Source organism: Pseudomyrmex gracilis, unplaced genomic scaffold (assembly GCF_002006095.1).
Source record: "Pseudomyrmex gracilis isolate BER0280 unplaced genomic scaffold, ASM200609v1 scaffold_192, whole genome shotgun sequence".
NCBI classification, from domain to species: Eukaryota; Metazoa; Arthropoda; class Insecta; order Hymenoptera; family Formicidae; genus Pseudomyrmex; species Pseudomyrmex gracilis.
In genome coordinates, this window is record NW_018020776.1 from 26254 (window position 1) to 44698 (window position 18445).

The window sequence follows — 18445 nt, forward strand, 5'->3', positions numbered from 1 at the left end:
TTTTACATTTATTTATCTATATAATAATTTGCACCGCCATATACGTATGTGTGTATTAATACACACATATACACATCACTCAATCACAATTTAATAAAAATTTCGTATCCATTTTTACTTGGTTGTAATCAACGCAGAGATGATTCATCATCAATGAGAGAAACAAATAACAGCACTTTCTTTCTCTCTCTCTCTCTCTCTCTCTCGCTCTTTCTTTCGCACGAATTTTTCTTTCCTTACAATTTTTCTACTTTCCACTCCCCGTTTTTTTCATGATTGATTGCATATTGCTTTCATAAGTGTGACAAAGAATTAGTAGCTTTTTTTTTTGTTATCACTCATTAGTATTGATCGCGTTAACACATTATATATTTCCGCTTAATAGTATGGTCCCTACAAAAAATACATTACATCTATATAAGCATGTCTTACGTTGTTATATATATATATATTTATATATATATATATATATATTAACCGTACGTATGTACATAAAACAGTTTTTCATTTTTTTTTATCCCTCTTTATCGAGAGAGTTGAATATTTAATTGTTTTTCCATCCTCGCTTTGCCTTTTCGTTTCTCTCTCTCTCTTCATAAGCACTTTCGTTCGTTCGTTAGAAGTTACGTGCAAGTACATATACGCTCACACACGCACGCATTTAAACAAGAACGTTGTTTAAAATGTTTGTCTGTCTGTTTTCGGAATGTTACGTTATGCGGTGCTCTGATGATTTTTGAAAAGAAGAAGAAGCAAACAGAACAGAACGAAACGTTTGTTCAACAAACTTCAAATAAGATAAAATGACAGATGAGAGAGTGTTGTGTTAGTACGTGGATCGTCCTAACGACGGTATTAATAATCATAATAATCATGATAATAATAATAATTATAGGAAAACTACGAAACATACAAGTGACGATAGAGGCTGAAACTAAAAACAAATCAAAGAAATTACTAATGAGATTGGAGTTTAACGATCGTAGGAAATTGTTGATGTCGCGTCATCTAAAAAAACACAAGTGTAAAAAGCATAAAAGATTTTACGTAGTAATTTAAGTAACATTATTAAAAGACACACACACAGGCGCGCGCGCAAATACACACACACACACACACACACACGAGAGGAAATATGAACTACCCATAAAACAGGTTACATGCGAATTGATAAAATCCTTTTCATGAAGGATTACGACGCGTTGTGTTACTCTTCTTATTTTGTCAATATATATATATACGTAGAAATATCATTCTATCATGGCAACCTCGATAAACGAGATTATATTATGATGTAATACATGAGTTTCTCTCTCTCTCTCTTTCTCTCTCTCTCTCTCTTTCGATATAAACTGCTAACTATATTTACAAGTACAGTTGCTTGAGACAAGAACCGACGGGGGAGTAGTTATAATCCGCATATTTTTTTCCTATCGGCATGTAAATTGAATTAAATTTGATTTAACACGTGTAGTTTTTTTCACAGCACTTGTTATTATTCTCTACGGCCTTCGTCAAAGGTTACCGTTCGGAAGAAGTTTATATCACAAAGTAGGTATATAAGTAATTAGTTTAATATATATATATATATATATATATATATATATGTGTGTGTGTTTGTGTGTTTGTGTGTACGTGTGTGTTTATGTGTGTAGTTGCGCGAAGAGATCACTGCGAGCGCGCTCGCGCGCACGCGTTGTCTCCGAAAACCTGCGGTCGAACGGTCGACTTTGATGAAGTTCACAGTAAACTGGAATTTTTTTCCTTCTAAAATATATATATATATATATAGAGTTTATTAATGTGTGTAATGTAATTTGCAAAATTGACAGTGGCGAGCCGAACACAGAGAGAATAAAACAAAATTGCGTGAAACTAAAACTAATTTCCCTATAATAAGATAGAAAGAGCATGTGTGTAAAAACTATTTAGTACCGTGTCATCATCGACGAGAATATAGTGTGTAAAGAAATATCCCGATAAGTGTAATCAGCAAACGTATTTGCAAAAAGCAATTGTATATATATATATATATATATATATATATATACATATATGTATAAATATATACATATATATATATATACGTATATGTATCATTCGCGTTTTCAAGACGGTCTTTTTTCACACACGGCTCAGTATACTCCGAAATATTGTATCATATTTCGTAACGCATACACGCTTCATTGAGAAGAAAGAAAAAAAAAACACGAAAGAAGCTTCAAATGTCTCTTATCTCTTCCTTTTGCAATCGTATTTTATATACTTCGTATTTATTTTTATAATATAAAGTTTTTTTTGTTTTTATTTCGGATTAAATTAAAAGTGGCTCTTTATCATCTATAGAATTACATTCCTGAGTAATTGTAGTTTCTTTTTCGACAAAGCTTTCAGGTACGAAGCAAATAGAGTTCCGGTTACAAAGTGAGCTTTTTTTCTTTTTTTTTTTTTTGTTTTGCGTAAAGCCGAGGGTTTTTTAATCAACAAAAAAAAAAAAATAAATAAAATAAAACCCAAAGAAAAAACAGTAAATTCCAATTACATATCTTGATTTTTTTTACCGAGCCACGCAGTTTGAAAGTATCAATTTCGTTGCTTGGAAGCATCATATTTCTCGTGTTATACAAAATATGCAATATATCTGTATATTTCTTAAAACGTTACTTCTAAGTGTTTTTTGTTTCAATCGGAGAAAGAAAAGTTGTTGGAACAACTAAATTGGAGAAGAACGAGAGGACAAAAAATAAAAAAAAATAAAAAATAAAAATAAAAAAACAAAAGACAAAGAGATCATATATACGACTTACGCGCGCAAACTTCGATTTACGTCTACTACATACATATATCTACGGAAAAAAGTAAATAATATGCACACACAGCAGATCAACGCGTGTCATTCAACAATAGAGATTATTCACAATTTGTTTACGTTTAATTCTCGTCGTTTATCTTACTACGCTAAATTGACTACGTTCTGTTTTCTCGACAACTTTCTAACACACTAGTTATAAAATAAATTATATAGTTTTTGCTCTTTCTCTTTCTTTCTCTCTTCCTCCCTCCCTCTCTCTCTCTATCTCTCTCTCTCTGCGCTAGTGATATCATATATAGATCGTTCTTTTAGTTCTGTTATTTTAGCTCGCAATATATCTTTAAATATACATTTGTCTAGTCTTGTATTTCGTAAGGCAGGAATTTTCATATTTACAGAGTATTCTTCCGTCATCATTTGCGCCTTTTTTATTTTTCCTTTGCAAAACAGCGAGGCTCGCTTCGGAAATATGTACCAAGTCACCTCCCGGACGACGTATAGAAATTTTTTATTTCCATATATATTGCATATCCCCCGTATATACCCTTACCTCTCCCCCTTTTTCCATTATACAATAATATCTGCTCTCTCAGTAACGATATATGTAGCAACAATATAAATCTAAATGTGCAATGAGAGTAATAATACAATCTGTATGTTGTACGTTTTTTTGAAATGAACTACATTTATATAGAGTTATATATATTATATATCTACTTATTTGTGTGTATTACATATATACGTACACAAATATGTATGACAGGTGTGTGATATATATGTATGTACGTATGTACGTGATTCTTGTAAAAATTTACTCTCTAGTGATATATTTTAGTTCCTATAAGTAAAACCAAAAAAAAAAAAAAAAAAAAAAAATCGTAGATGACTAAATTTGTGACAAGTTTATTTTTTTGTTTAGATAATAAATAACAGCTATATGTAAATACGCATGTCCACAAAGTACGTACAGAAGAAAAACAGAACACATGCAACTGAATCCACATTTTTTTGCGGCGTGTTTAATGGCTCGTGTGTAAACGACTCTCAACTCGTTTCTCTCTTACGCGTACACAAATTACTTTTCTATGCATAAGTAATACTGCCTCGTCTCAGCGTTTCATTACAGAGGAGATGAACGTACGTATGTGGATATGTGAGTCTGGTTGTCACTCGGATGAAACTTATCAGCGAGCATAAATGTACATAACAAATTGTCACAAATTTACGTATCACCAATTTGATATATTTATTTCTATTAATTCTAATGTAAAGTAAGCATTAAACGACGCGGTTGCGATTTTCCGTCGTACCGTTTAAAAGTTTGATCTCGACATCCGGTTCCTGAAGCGCGAGCGGCGCTTGCCTCGTATCGGGAACGTCGAGTTCCGTGGTTTTCGAGCGGTTTGTCGTCTCCGTCGACATCTGCGTCTGATTCGACGATCCCGTCTCCTCAAGATTCGTTGATTTCGTAGGTTCCGTAGGCGACGAGATAGAGGACGGCGTCGCGATCTCGGAACTCGGCAAGGTCGCGTCGCCATCTCCTACGTTTTGATGTGGTTTTTCTTCGAACACTGTATTTACACACACACACACGCGCGCACACACACGCACACACACACACACACATATATAACAACGTTTGTTTAATAATAACTGTAAAACATGTAAAAAACAAGATTAAACTCACATTTATCTAGACTGATAATTGACCCGACGAACTCGTTAACGGTGAAGGATGGCGGTTGTTCCTCCATTTGTCTTCTCCTTCTCACGAGCCACCAATCGATCAAAAACAACGCCAGAGCTAAAATTTTTATCCCAGCACATAGGCCGACGTATCTGAAATCAATCGCTCAATAAATACAACGAAAGAACGAGACAGGTTTTTTAAACAAAATTAGTTTAAACGCATTAAACAACAACCTGTATCTGAATTGTTCGATGTCGTAAAGCAAACATCGTCCTCCCTTTTCTCCGCACGTGCTCTTCCACAGCAAACACGTGGAATCGATCAGATTACCGAACAGTATCGGTGCTGGTATGTAACCAAATAATCGGAAGATAACAAACTGCATACCCAGAGCGAACGATCTCTCCTCTTCGGAAACGGATCTGTGCGCAACAACACGGTTCCGATAATTGATTCGGTGAAATAAATTTTACGCGAGATAGGAAGAGGAAAAGAAAAGAGAGGTGCGGGGCGACTCACCGTAATACTATCATAAGCAACGGCATTTGCGTCACGGCAACGATGAATGTCATGAAGAATAAAAGAATCAAAAATGGAAATATAGTTCTGCACGGTGAAGTACAGGGACCCGCGGTTGCCACTGGCACAACGGTCACCTCCGCAAATTCTGTCGCTGCCGGTGGTAGCACAGTCAAATTGCCGTGTATACCTAAGAGAAAAACACATATTTTGCTTTCTTGAACACACAATTTTTCCCGCTTGGTTACACGCTGGTATCGACGAGAACTCACATGCGCAATTTGTGAAATTCGATTTGGAACTGAAGGCAGTGCAACCTGCGTGACACGGGCTAAAATACGTCAGACCGTTGTTACCGCAAACAGGCTCGACGTCCGTCATTCGGCATTCGCAACCAAAGTTGCATGCGGCAGTGAGATTTACTTGAAAGGGTTCCGGGCCCTTTGTACTACTGTTGAAGTATGGTATAGTGGTCCCAGCCATCTTTACGTTCTCGCAGCCGAGGAAAAATAACAGGCCGTAACACACGAGGCAAATGATATTCGACACGAGAACAAATTGCACCGCGCCCTTCGGCCGTAGTTCCAACCGTTTGAGCATGCACCCGCCGAAAAAGATCCCGATACAGGCGCCCGGTATAGCGACCGAGCCGGTGAATATGCTAGCCTGACTTTTCCCCAGACTGAATTGCGTCTCGAGATACTTGGGCAGGAACACCACGAAACCCGAGACTATCACCAGCTCCATACACGCTCCCAAACAGGTTACAACGTAAACCGGATTGCACACCAGTCTCCACATACTTCGTGGAATATCTGTCGAATGAAAAGAGAAAACATTCGATGTGAGTAATCATTTCTTAATTTTTTCAAATAAAATAAACATACATCTGGTTTCTGTACCTTTGACGTCTTTGCCATAACCGCTATCGTCTAGTTTTTCTTTTTTAGGCTCTTTCGATTGCTCCTTCTCTTTTTGCGTCAGCGATTTGTTTTTCTCGATTATACGTATCTTCTCCTTCTCCCGTTGCAGAGTTTTCGGAAAACTGAAGAAGGGTATCGCCACCAAGATGAGGAGCAAGCCGCAAAGCAGAAATCCACCCCACCACATACCGACCCATCTGTGATCTCCGGGATCTGTATGTGTTTTTTGTCGAAAATTCACACATTTATCAAATTCAAAATAAAAACTCACGCGAGAAATGTAACAATTAGACAAACAAACGCGCGATAAAAATATCGGGGGAATGGATTTTTTTACCGATGCTTATGATCGTCCCGGAAAACGAGTCCATATGGAAAGACAGAAGATATGCTCCAAGAAGGAAACCTAAAACTGGTCCAAAGGCCGCCATACTATACATACAACCTGAACAAAAGCAAAACAACAAACAGTCACAAGTGTGTTACTTGTACACGTAGTTTTGTTACATATTTATTTTATAATTGACACTCACCGATATATAAAGACGCACTTTCCGGTCTCACGTGATCGTCTATATAAGTAGTACCAAGAGTGAATAAAGGAGAACCCCCACATCCTAATAGTAACTGAGCAAGTACGAATAGCATGACAGGTCCGGCTGTAGACGGAGATCCCTGTATACAATTGTCTCCTCTTAAATTATTGTGCGGTGCCAGAGGAGGCGAAGATAACCCTGATGAGAGTCGACCTGCGCGCGAGAAAACACGACGAGTAAGTGAAAAAAAATTGACGACGAGAGGAGTTCCGAGCGAAGAAAAAACTTCGGCAACTCAAACTTTTGCGGAAAACACAAAAGCGCCAGGTTTTGTTGTTGACAAATGTCGCTGAAAAAGAAGCTTACCCAAACCCATGTCTTGTTCGCGTAACGATACGCCACGACAGATATTATCTGAACTGGAATGATTCGCGGTTGTCGTCAAGTTGGGTTCTGCTGTGAAATGTGGCACCATAAAGATCATAGATCCCAGTCCCATTATCACTGCGCCTGAGAATCGTAAGAAAAAACGAACGATGAATACCCGTTCGATGTCCAATAAAGAAGAAAAATATATAGATCAGTAAAGAAAGTAAACACAGCGTTTTACACAAAGCAAAAAAAAAAAAACACAATTCGAGTGGAAGGAAAATTACCGATCGCTATCCACACGGGTATGTGTCTGCGACTGCCGAGGTAACTGACAAAAATGACAGTGATAACATTGCCGATCTCGTACGAGCTCGCAATGAGGCCCGAAAGGCTGGACGGGATCTCGAATCTCTTCTCTATGGTCGTTATCACAGAATTAATGTAACCTGAGCTAAGCGCTTGTTGCAACGTAACGAGGAACGATAGAAGGAATACGAACACCTGAAACAAAAAAGAAACAAATTATCGTATCGAAAAAATCAATTCGAGATCGGGATGATTATTACGCGATTGCGTTCGAGTGTAATTTTTGATTGGCTTTGCACATTCGCGTCGCGTTTTGCGACGTGACGTCTCATGCATTGAGGATCCCCGCACGGATCCTCCCCGGTACGAGGGGCAGATGCCGCAAACAATTACGCTAATTTCGCGTTTTGATTTAAGTTGCCACGCGCGCGATTTATTCGCGTGGTCAACGTTATTCACGGTATAACGGGGCCGCGCGTTCTCTCGCACGGTTTTTTTAACATCGCGGATTATTGTACGTGTCTTCGAACACAGGCGAGGTGTGAGTCACACACAATGATCCGCTTTGTGCGCTGATACGACACTCGTCTCGTGTGAGAGAGCGCTTTCATTAACTGCTAATTACATACGTGTTTACGTATGTAATTGCATTATTCTTACGAGCGACCGAGCGTTGATCTTATTTTTTTGGGGGGTTTTTTTGTACCCGAACGCTTGAAAAAGAAAAGAAGTCGAATAAAAAGTATTTTATAGAAGAACCTTTATTCCGGCAAATCTCTGAATGAAGGCCGGTCTGCAACTCAGAATCCCGCAGTCCTTGGAATCCGGATTAAACGGCGGAGTTTGCGGCCTCTCCTTCTCCGTCCTGTTCAAGGAGACAGAGAGATCAGAGACAATGAACAAACGAACACCTACTCTGAGGAAAAAACGACAACACGAGAGATCGACAAAAAGGAGGCAACGGAAGCAGAGAGACAAGCTGGATATATATATATATCCATATATATATATATATATATATATACATACGTGTACATGCGCGCACACCTAACCGGGAGAAGAAGGAAAATTTTTAATTTGCGTCACAATATGCGACCGTGTTGCAATACGCGTTTTTCGCGCGACACGACGGAGACGTATCACTTTCTTATCTTCAAAAAAACAAAAAAAAAAACAAAGCGCGCGTCAACAATAATTTAACTTTACCTGTCGACCATAGAAGCACTGGGATTTCTGCTGTGACATTTGATGATAAAGTCTCTGAAAAAACAAACACGAAGCGTGAATAACAGTTGTGCTACGTATGTGTGTGTGTGAGAGTGTGAGGTAACGGCGTACAGAAATTATATCACTGTTTCTCTTCGGGGAAAGTCTGTCGTCTCTCCATCGTCCGTCAAGATCCATTACGAAACCCGAAAACGGGTGGAGCAATCCCGGGCTGCGACACTCGAACACGTAGCCAATTACAAAAAAAAAGTGATCTAACTAAACTTTCTTACGCGACGCTATTATACGTGTCACGGCCAAATCTCCAAATGGTGCGCGCGTTCGCGCTTTCTATCTCGTCTCTTTCGCGAATCCTGCGATCGCGATTTTCGCGTGCAAGCGCGCTAATACTTGTGTGTATGCGTGTTGTACTCTCGCAAAGCTTCAACCAACAACAAGGTGCGTATATATAAAAATCAAACAAACAAACTCGAGCAAAAGAACGATATGATATTTTCATTTATCTGTACGATAAAAAAGAAAAAAAAACTAAGTTTACTTTGGAATCACCAATCGCCGAGTGAGTCATCGGGAAAGTCCGACGAGAGTTTTTTTTTCATCGTCCCAAACACGTTCGGGACATGTTTCCTGCCCGACTCACCTATGATCCACGAGACCGGAACTCGGATTTCTGCTGTGGCACCTTATGACGGTGTCGTGGGTCAGTCTGCCGGCGGTCGCCTGAAGCGGGTCCGCGCTGTCGTCGGTCGCGCCGGTGCCGGCGCTCTCCGCGTACAGGCCCGTCATCGCGTACATGCTCTCGTTCCGCCTGTGTCCGGCGTGGTAATTGCTGCCGGACTCGGATCTACGATGACCGAAACCGCCGGTGCTTTCATTCCTCTTGTGGCCACTCTCCGTTCGTTTGTGACCGAAGGCACTGGATATACTCTCGGCGCGCTTGTGACCGCTCTCGGTGCGCTTGTAACCAACGAAACCACCCCCGGACTCGGTGCGCTTGTGCGCGAACATGCTTGAGCTCGAGCCGTTTCTCTTGTGCCCGCTGGTCGACGCCATTTTTCTGTCATTTATGTCCTTCCTTTCTTCGTAACTTTGGGATTCTATATGTTGACTTTTAATTACTGCGATCCCATCGGTGACATCGTCTCGGCGTACGTTTTTTGCGTGCTTTTACGTATATGTGTGTGTGTGGGGGGGAACACGTGTAAATCCTGCAACGAGAAAAATTAATTAATCGCAACAGAGAAAGACAATAAATAAAAAAAATATATATATCTCCATGTAGCGTCTTCAACTCCGTTCTCTTTCGCACCGTCTTTTTTGTTCTTTTATTATTCGCGCGATTTATTGCGCGCACGTTTCTCTCTCGGCGCGGAGCCGAGACGTGCTGTGATATAAAGGTGCTCGCCTAAATTGACGTCGCTTTGTAAAGTCATACATCCAATTGACATCTCGAGATTCGACGGCGGTTCAACGAACCCACCCGCTGTCAGAAAGGTCAGGGCTCCGTTCGCGAATGCTTCTTTCGCGAATGCTTCCGTCGCGGAAGCATTCCCCCCGCGACGGACTCTCTTCTCTCGATGGAAATAATCTTTGTAACGGGAAATAAAAAAATTACACGCACTGTGTGTGTACAAAGTGTAATTGTTACACTTGCGAGAGAGTATAATTTCTAAAGCCATTATACCGTCAACCCCGTAAAGAGCAAAAACTTGTAGCCGCGCCGAAGAGCCGCATATTGTACGCACGTGATTTTTTTTTCCTTGCCGCATAAAAGAGACCGACATGTTCGGTGTCACTAAAAAAAAACAAAAACAAAAAACAAAAATCTCAATTCGCAAAAACTTGCTGCGCCGCCAGATGCCAATTGTGTGTTTTTTTATTTTTATTTTTTTAATTTTTTTAACGGGTTTACGCCGTTGTAATTAACGCTCGCGCGACGAATTTCGCGGTTTCCAAGCCGCGTTTTTTTGCGCAACGAGACAGGCAATATTCGATGATTTCGGGACTCGATTCCGCATCGTCGATTACGTTCGACGATGTAATCGCATTCCTACCGTTCACTCCTCGCGCCGAGGCAAAACTCGGAGCGTGCGAACGCTCTCCGCGCTTACTATTCCCTTATGTTTTTTTTAGATTATCGATCGCGCGCGTCCTTGATTTCGTTCCAATGAAAAATTGAAGGTGGGTATACGGTATCTATGGATCGACGACAGATTCAAAGTCAGGGATAGAGCGCGCTGACAATGATACGGCGATGATCGCCGTTCGCGATTCATTTCTACACACGAGTTGTTGTTTACGGTTGTATCCTGCGATCGATGCGATGTCGCTGAAAATGACAGTCCGTAGCTTTTTTCCATCGTCTTCGTTACGCGTGTAATCGATTTCATTCGATTTTGTTGTTCGGGCGAACAAACGGAACAGGGGCATCGAAGTTTCCTCTCGAAAATTGTTATTAAATCTCGAAGCTTTTTTTTGTTTTTTGTTTTTTTTTAAGCGCCCGCGAGCGCACGCGCTGTTTGCGCGTCTGAGCGAAATATTTCATTGTCGTAAACCTGATGAGCAAAAAACACTTTGTCAGTAATTTCGGCGATGCAAAATAAATTGTTTGCAAAGGAATTTGTTTGATTGTTTGAAAAAATTCTTTGATTGTTTATAAAAAAAAAACAATTATCGAACGTACGCGTCGCCAGAGACGGTAACTTCATTTTGATTTTGTTGCGCAGATAATATTGTTTGAACAAGATTCAAATCCTCGTCATCGATGACGCAATCTGAGAAACGGAACAAAAAAAAAACGATTGCGAAAAGCGTCAATGTAATTATCGATTACGGAGCGCGCGCGCGAATTGCGGAATTACTCGCGCGTTTTATGAATGCGATCGATCGATCGTGCGTTTTTCTTCGCGTTTCTCTCGAAGACACTTGAGAAATTCGTCTCTCCGAGCAATCGAATCTCATTCCGGTTTGAGATAATTAACCGACCGCGTCTCGCGACACGTCATTCGTGCGCAAAGGAGATGAGTCATCGTATTGCGCGCGTGCGATCGCGAAATATAACCGAATTACTTAGGCATCAGAATTGCTCTTCTCCGGAGGAAGAGGAGGAGGAGGCAGAGCAATGAACTAGAACACGTATACCGTTAAACAGGCGGCGACTTTCGATCGTTAATTCATTCTCTCGCAACCGTCGTCGTCGTCGTCGTCGAGTCGTTTATTCTCTTTAAAAGTTTCGCGAATTACGTGTCGTGTCATCGCGATTGCGAATCTTTCGTCGATAATAATTTTTCTTCCGGCATTATATACCGGATTTCTCTCTGCGTCGCGAGATAAGAACGTGCAAACATTTTCACATATTTGTCACAAAATTGACACAAAACTCGGATTCGCGGATATAACGCTCGCAAATAAAAGCGGAACATTCGTCGCGATGACGGTGGATTTTCATTATTCGACCGATCGGCTAATAATATCGACGATAACAAATCGTTGAATTAAGCGGCGTCGTGCGGCGCGCGCGGCACGGCTCATTTCCGTTCCGGGAGCGCGGAAATGAACGTGTTGCGGTGCGGTGCGATGCGGTTGCGGAGCGCGCGACGTTTCCTCGTCGAGGAATCGATCGAACCTCGACGAGGGTAAGCTCTCTCTCACAGGTATGACCAAAGTCGACCGACCCCATCACCGCGGCGCGGCGATACGGGGGGGAGCGGGGGAAGAGCGGGGCCTGAAACAGTCTCGAGGAATCTCCGCGTCTATCGTCGAGCGGCAGATCGAACGATCCCTCGCGTGCTAGAAGGTCTTTGAGTTTCTCGCGATAGCTCGGCCACTAGGTCACCCTTTCACCCTTTTCATCCCTGCATTCGTACACGAGCACCAACTTCTTCTCCTCCTCTTCGCCCCCTCCCCCCGCCAAGACCGCATGATACTGCAGCGCGGTATTTCAACTTCTCGCCTCTTATTATGTTTCGCAATCCACGCGTGCGGATTGCTCATCATTTTTGAGAGACGCGCGCGCGCACTCGAGTATTTAAAAGCGTATACACACACACACACACACACAGACAAATGTCATCGCGCGCAAGATATACGCGTCGCGGATATTTCATTTGCGGAATTGGGACACGCCGCGTCTCGCGACTATCTCGAGATCGACGGAGAATTGCATTTCAATATATGCAAATATATACATATATATTCCAATACAGATCAATATATTCCAATATATACGCGTTATTGTGTTGATTACAGATTATGTGGCACGTGAAACTCCGATTGCATAATGCGCGCTGTGTGCGCGCAAAGGAGTCGCGCCGCCCACTTTCGTGACGGCAGATTATTTGTCGTAAGCGAAAATCCAGGTGTGAGCGAGTCACCGATCGCATCGGTGTATATATATATATATATGTATAATATGTATAAGCGCACGGCCTATATATTAACTTCGGAAGTTTTCAACTTCTTTTTGTTTTTTTTTTGTTTTTTTCATCGTCAGTCTCTCGCAACAGACCCCCGAAGAAAACTCGTCCGCGCGCTCATTAGCTAAAACGCACGTATTGTAACAGGTGAAAGGAGCGCGGCAGATGTACACGTCGTCGCGGCGACAACACATCCGTACATACGCTATTTCGGGAAGCTCTCGTAATGATCAAACACACATCGGAAAATATCGTTTGAGGAGAGACGGTTTGCATAATCGATGAGATGTTGCCTGGAAGTTACCGCGCGGGCAAGAGTTTCCGCTGGAAATCAGGTGTACGTGTATATGTATACACTGCACACACACGGACACAAATATATATACATATATATATCCGCAATGCAGAAAAATAATATAATGCGACGCCGCTGACTCCGAACAGGCTTACATAAGTCAATCGCGATGACTAATGCGTGCATTTTCTCTCGTGTCGCACACACACACACGAGAGGAGTTTTATATTTCCTTCCGTATCGGAGGAAAAAAAAAATTTCCACCTCTAATGTGGGTTTTTATCGATGCCCCCGTTTGTAAATCTCTCGCGGCGATTCTTATCGCCGCGAGTTTTCCAAAACACCGACGAATGACGCGCGGCGACGCACGTCGATCGTTTAATCGTTGCCGCGCGAAAAATCTGAAGTTTCGATTATTATACTTGCACTCGGAGATTTTTGTTTTCTGAATCTTACACGCACACGTTTGGACAGTCAAAACGTTCGAAGTAAAATCGTCAATACGTTTTGACTAATGTAAAAATACTCCCGATATTTTCTTTCTTTCTCTCTCTCTCTCTCTCTCATTTTTTTCGACACACATTCGATATACATATATATGTACTTACTCTATTAAGCGATTTCAATGTTTTTGGACAAGGTCCAAGGTACACGACGACGCTATCTCATAACACGCTCTGTCTGATTCCCGATCGCGCGATGTGTGTCCGATGGTGCCAGGTGAAACTATACTCCGATCTATATTAATTTACACGAAATACTTGGCGCGACTTCTCTTCCCGAAAAGAAAAAAAAACATTCCGCGGTGTGATATCGCGGAATGCGCGTCATTCGCGAAGGAAGGAAGAGAATTAGCATCTTCCCTCCGCGTGTGTCAATTATTTGAGCACACAGACGTGCATCTCGTCGCAATGCACACACACACACACACACACACACCGGGAGCGGAATAAAAAGCCACGTGCGACGCGTGGGTTCTCCTCCTCGTGTAACACACTTGGAAAGCCCTCACGCCGAGAGCGAAATCGAACGAACCCGCCTCGTCGGCCGCGAAAAGTCCATTTATAGAGGGTTCGTGTAGTTTCCTGTGCGCGGCATTGAAAAAAAAAGAAAGAAAAAAAAAAGCAGAATTAATTCACACACACACACACAAGTGTGAGGGGAAATTATGACCGTTGATTGCGCGTAATGTTGCGAGAGGGAAATTGCGAACGGGAAAGTGTGTTCGATAACAGCGATCGAGGCAACCTTAGCCTCGTTCCGCGGAGAAATCTTCGATTTATCGCGAACTTGCACTTTCGCACATACGCGATTATGCGAGCCGCTTATGTGTGACGCGCGCGCGCTCTCGCGATGTACCGGAAAAGTCTGGAAAAAACATGATTCAGCATTTAAATGATCGCTGATGACCTTCGGCGAATTTTATTTTATCGGCGATAAATTCCGCGCTAAAATTCTCGCGCGTATTTCTCGTCGAGAACCAAATTTATTTAACTCGTTATTACAGTTAAGAGAGATAGATAGATAGATAGATAGATATGTGCTTTATTTATAGAGGCGCTCTGGGACAGACCCCTCAAGCGCACAAATGAACAAATAAAGTAAGTGATAATACAAATATAAGTAAGCTACAAAGTAAGAAAGATATAAAAAATATAAAAATAAATAAAAAAAATATAAGAAAAAAAGACAATATGTAAAAAATTTGACAATTTAAAATAAAACGGCGAAAATAGACAACAAAAATTAGAATAAAATTTAACAAAACAGAAAACAAAAATACTATGCAGTAATAGTTAGGAATTATTTAACATTAGAAATGTGTACAAACTACTCTTGAAGGTACAGTAAGGTTCCTTGCGGATATCTGCCGGTATAGAGTTCCAGACATCAGCGCATGTACATCTGAAAGAGCATCTATAGGTCTCAGTACGACATAGCGGGAGAACTAGATCATACTGCGACGACCTTGTGATACGTAAACTGTCATCACGTCTAAAAAGTAAGGTGTTAAAAAGAATCTTGGGTCGTCGAGTTTCAAGTATCCTGTAAATCAGGCAACCAATAAAATAGTCTCTTCTGGATTTAATCCTTAGCCAGCGTAACTTATCGAAGTAAGGCGTGATATGATCATACCATTTTACTTGAAATATAAATCTAATACAAGTATTAAGAGATCTCTGTAGGCGCTGATTGTTGTCCCCGGTGATATCAGTAAGGATAGTACAGCAGTAATCAAAAAAGGGGATGAGCAAGGTGGAGACAAGTCTTGTTCGAAGAGCAGGTGAAAGTAGATGTTTGTATATTTTCAGACGGTAGAGTAATGCGTTGACACGTGAAATAATGTTATTGACCTGTATATCCCAGGATAGGGTACTGGTGAGTGTTACTCCTAAATAGACAACAGAGTCTTCGAAGGGAATTAATTCCCCGTTAACAGTAATCGGCAGCAAATCATCGCGCATAATATTCTTCATATATCTGCCGGATCCAAAAATAATAGCTGTTGTTTTTCCAGCGTTGAGAGATAATTTGTTCTCGCGGTAGCCCATTTAATACAGTTAATGTCTCTGTTGATTTTCGCTATGGCATCATTAATACATGCTGGTTTAGAACTTAAATAGATCATCAGATCATCTGCATAAAAATTGTAATTACAGTAATGCAAGGTGCTTTTAAAGTCAGATACATATAAAATGTATAACAGTGGGCCGAGCACCGATCCCTGAGGAACACCACTGGTTACAGGCAATTTAGTGGAGAAAGCACCAGACCTAGTACAGCGAACGGCCTGCGTTCTGCCGAAAAGATACGAACAGAACCAGCGCAAAGATGAACAAGAAAAGTTCATATTACGTAACTTGTCCAAAAGAATGTAGTGGTCAACACAGTCAAATGCCTTGGAGAAGTCAAAAAACACCGAAACTGTAACTTCCCTGGTGTCAATGGCGCCTCTTATATCATCAAGAATTCTAATGAGAGCTGTTTGTGTGGAATAACCTCTTCTATAAGCATTCTGATACTGGTCTAAATGATCATTCTTCTCAACATGTTCAATCAGCTGGTTAGCAATAATGCTCTCAAAGATCTTGGAAAGAACACATAAAATAGATATAGGTCTGTAGTGTTTTAGTTCAGCTGGACATTTAACCTTAGGTACCGGGTAGATAATGGCAGACTTCCATAAAGCGGGAAAGGCGCCCTGCAGTAGACAGAAATTAAATAAGTGTACAATGAATGGCAAAATGCATGGTAAAGCCAGTTTAATAATGCACAGAGATAGGCCATCAATTCCAGTAGCATCAGATTTAACGTTTTAGAGAGAGAGAGAGAGAGAGAGAGAGAGAGAGAGAGAGAGAGAGAGAGACCTCTTTGTGTGTGTGTGTGTGTGACGCGCCACACTCCGTTTTCTTTTTCCCTCTTCTCCCAGCTATTGTTTACTCTCAAACATCGCACGGAATCTCTAATTCCCGTATGCGGAGCGCGCGCAATTCCTGTTACTACGGGTCCGCGATTGTGTATCAAACAAAGGTGCCAATCTTTACACACAACCGGTGGGAAACGTATGACTGCCGCACCACCACCGTCGTGTCGCATTGTTGTAACAGAACGTCGAATTTTTTAATGACCGTGTAGAGGCGTAACGCGTTCAGAAACGCGGTATTACGTAAGCAGCCGACGGTATATCGCGCGCGGTACCAAAATGTGTCTTGAAAAAAAAAAAAAAAATTCAAGAGACGGAGCGATTAAACTTCCGATAATCGGAGCGCTCTAGAGAAGAAAAAAAAACGACGCGATTATTTCAGAGTCTGTAAACGAGTCCTCTTCTCGACCTGGTAATCGCGACGTTGGGGGACAGCATCGCGACGTGAATCACGAAGATAAGATAAAGACACTTAACGTGTGTGTTGTCGCGAAAAAAAAGTGTAACACACACACACACATTTCAACTGAAAAAACCGAGGATCAATTTTTTTTTTTTTGTGTTTCGAGAGCGCGCGCGTTTTTTTTTTTACACACGCAGCAGCGAAGAGAATCATTTTTTTTCGAGCGTATTTCAATCGCAACGAATAGGTACATGGGCAAACCGTGTATGTTAATTGAGACGACAATTAAAGTACTACCATCATCCGAGAACAGTTATAATCCGCTTTTGCGTGTGAGTAACACAAGCGGGAGATCAATTCGCCGCGTGCGCGCGCGCGCGCGAGACTTATTTCTTTTCTGTGTGAACGATAGTTGTTTTCAGAGAATGTTTAATAAACGCGCGCGTGACGCAAAATGTGTACGTTACGCGAACGAAAACAAATTCAACAAAACAATTTTCAAACAACAAAGAGGAAGCAAATTGTGATATTCGTTCCGCGTTCGCGCGCGGAATATTCTCCTCTCGACCTTGTATCTCCGTTTTTTTCCTTCCGTTTAAAAACCAGCTTCCTGGAAAAATGTAATTGCAACGAAAACGTTTGGTTCGTCCGCTACTTGGTGTATTTTTTTATTTACATTCGAAGCGCGTTCGAGACAGCGAACAAAATCCGAGGCGGACGCGCGCGGAGATAAAACGTGCGTGCGTTCTGGTTTTCAGAGAAGACCGAGGGAAGCTTCAACCGTGTGTAATATGTATTTTGTAGAACGAGATAAACGCTCGCTGGAACAACGATGTTCCGTCTCTCTCTCTTTCTCTCTCTCTTTCCTCCGGCACGAAAAATATGGGGTTAAAGGGTAACGGCGAGAGCCGATACCCTCTCGCTGCGCTTTTACGATCGACGCGACGCAAAAGAAAACCCTCTTTTTCTGTGCAGACACACACACACAGACGTATTTTATCTCTGCGTGCGTAGACCAACCAGCGAGAAAGAGATTTTGGAGTATGACGCGGCCTCCCGAGAAAACGGTATCTCGGTGTCGACCCGAATCTCTTGCCGAGGAGGTCTCCCCGGTTCGAGAGACAAAGGTTAGAAAGAAAATTCTCCCGTCCCGGGGAGGCACACACACACGCACATACATACATACACACACACAGAGCGCTCTCTTATATTTGAGTACGTATTAAAGCGAGTGTAACAATAAATAGGGTAAACTTACGGGACAAGCGGCGCGTCGAGCGTGGCGTGTGTGTGTTGTGAGAGAGACGTTTCTTTGTGTCCAGGACCGAGTTGAGAGAGAGAGAGTGGAAAAAAAAAAAAGATCGCCTCCGTGATGATGACACACAACACCGCGCGGCTGTTCTCCAAGCTACATCGGGACGTGTATAAAATGCAACTCGCGCGCACCACCACCGTTGTTGACTGCGGGCGATCGGGGACGCGCGCGGACCCGACGACGCGGATCTCCTTCGGAGCGCGCGCGG

At 41.8% G+C, this 18445-nt stretch overlaps 1 protein-coding gene across 2 annotated transcripts; it reads right to left on the reverse strand.

The window, feature by feature from the left end:
* Window positions 1–1473: 1473 nt before the first annotated feature.
* LOC109858190 (solute carrier organic anion transporter family member 5A1) lies at window positions 1474–18392 on the reverse strand. Of its 2 annotated transcripts, none has more exons than XM_020435218.1 (14): window positions 18181–18392; window positions 9026–9593; window positions 8365–8418; window positions 7918–8023; window positions 7137–7353; window positions 6847–6990; window positions 6478–6693; window positions 6282–6389; window positions 5924–6157; window positions 5294–5836; window positions 5022–5211; window positions 4736–4924; window positions 4500–4651; window positions 1474–4383 (listed from the first exon to the last, which is right to left on the reverse strand). In XM_020435218.1, exons 2-14 carry the CDS (start codon window positions 9436–9438, stop codon window positions 4091–4093), a joined length of 2859 nt encoding a protein of 952 aa, XP_020290807.1. In that variant the 5' UTR covers window positions 9439–9593; window positions 18181–18392; the 3' UTR covers window positions 1474–4090. The 2 variants fall into 2 exon arrangements, with proteins under 2 accessions (XP_020290807.1, XP_020290808.1); XM_020435219.1 differs by lacking the exon at window positions 18181–18392 and adding an exon at window positions 13704–14393.
* Between the last annotated feature and the right edge of the window lie 53 nt (window positions 18393–18445).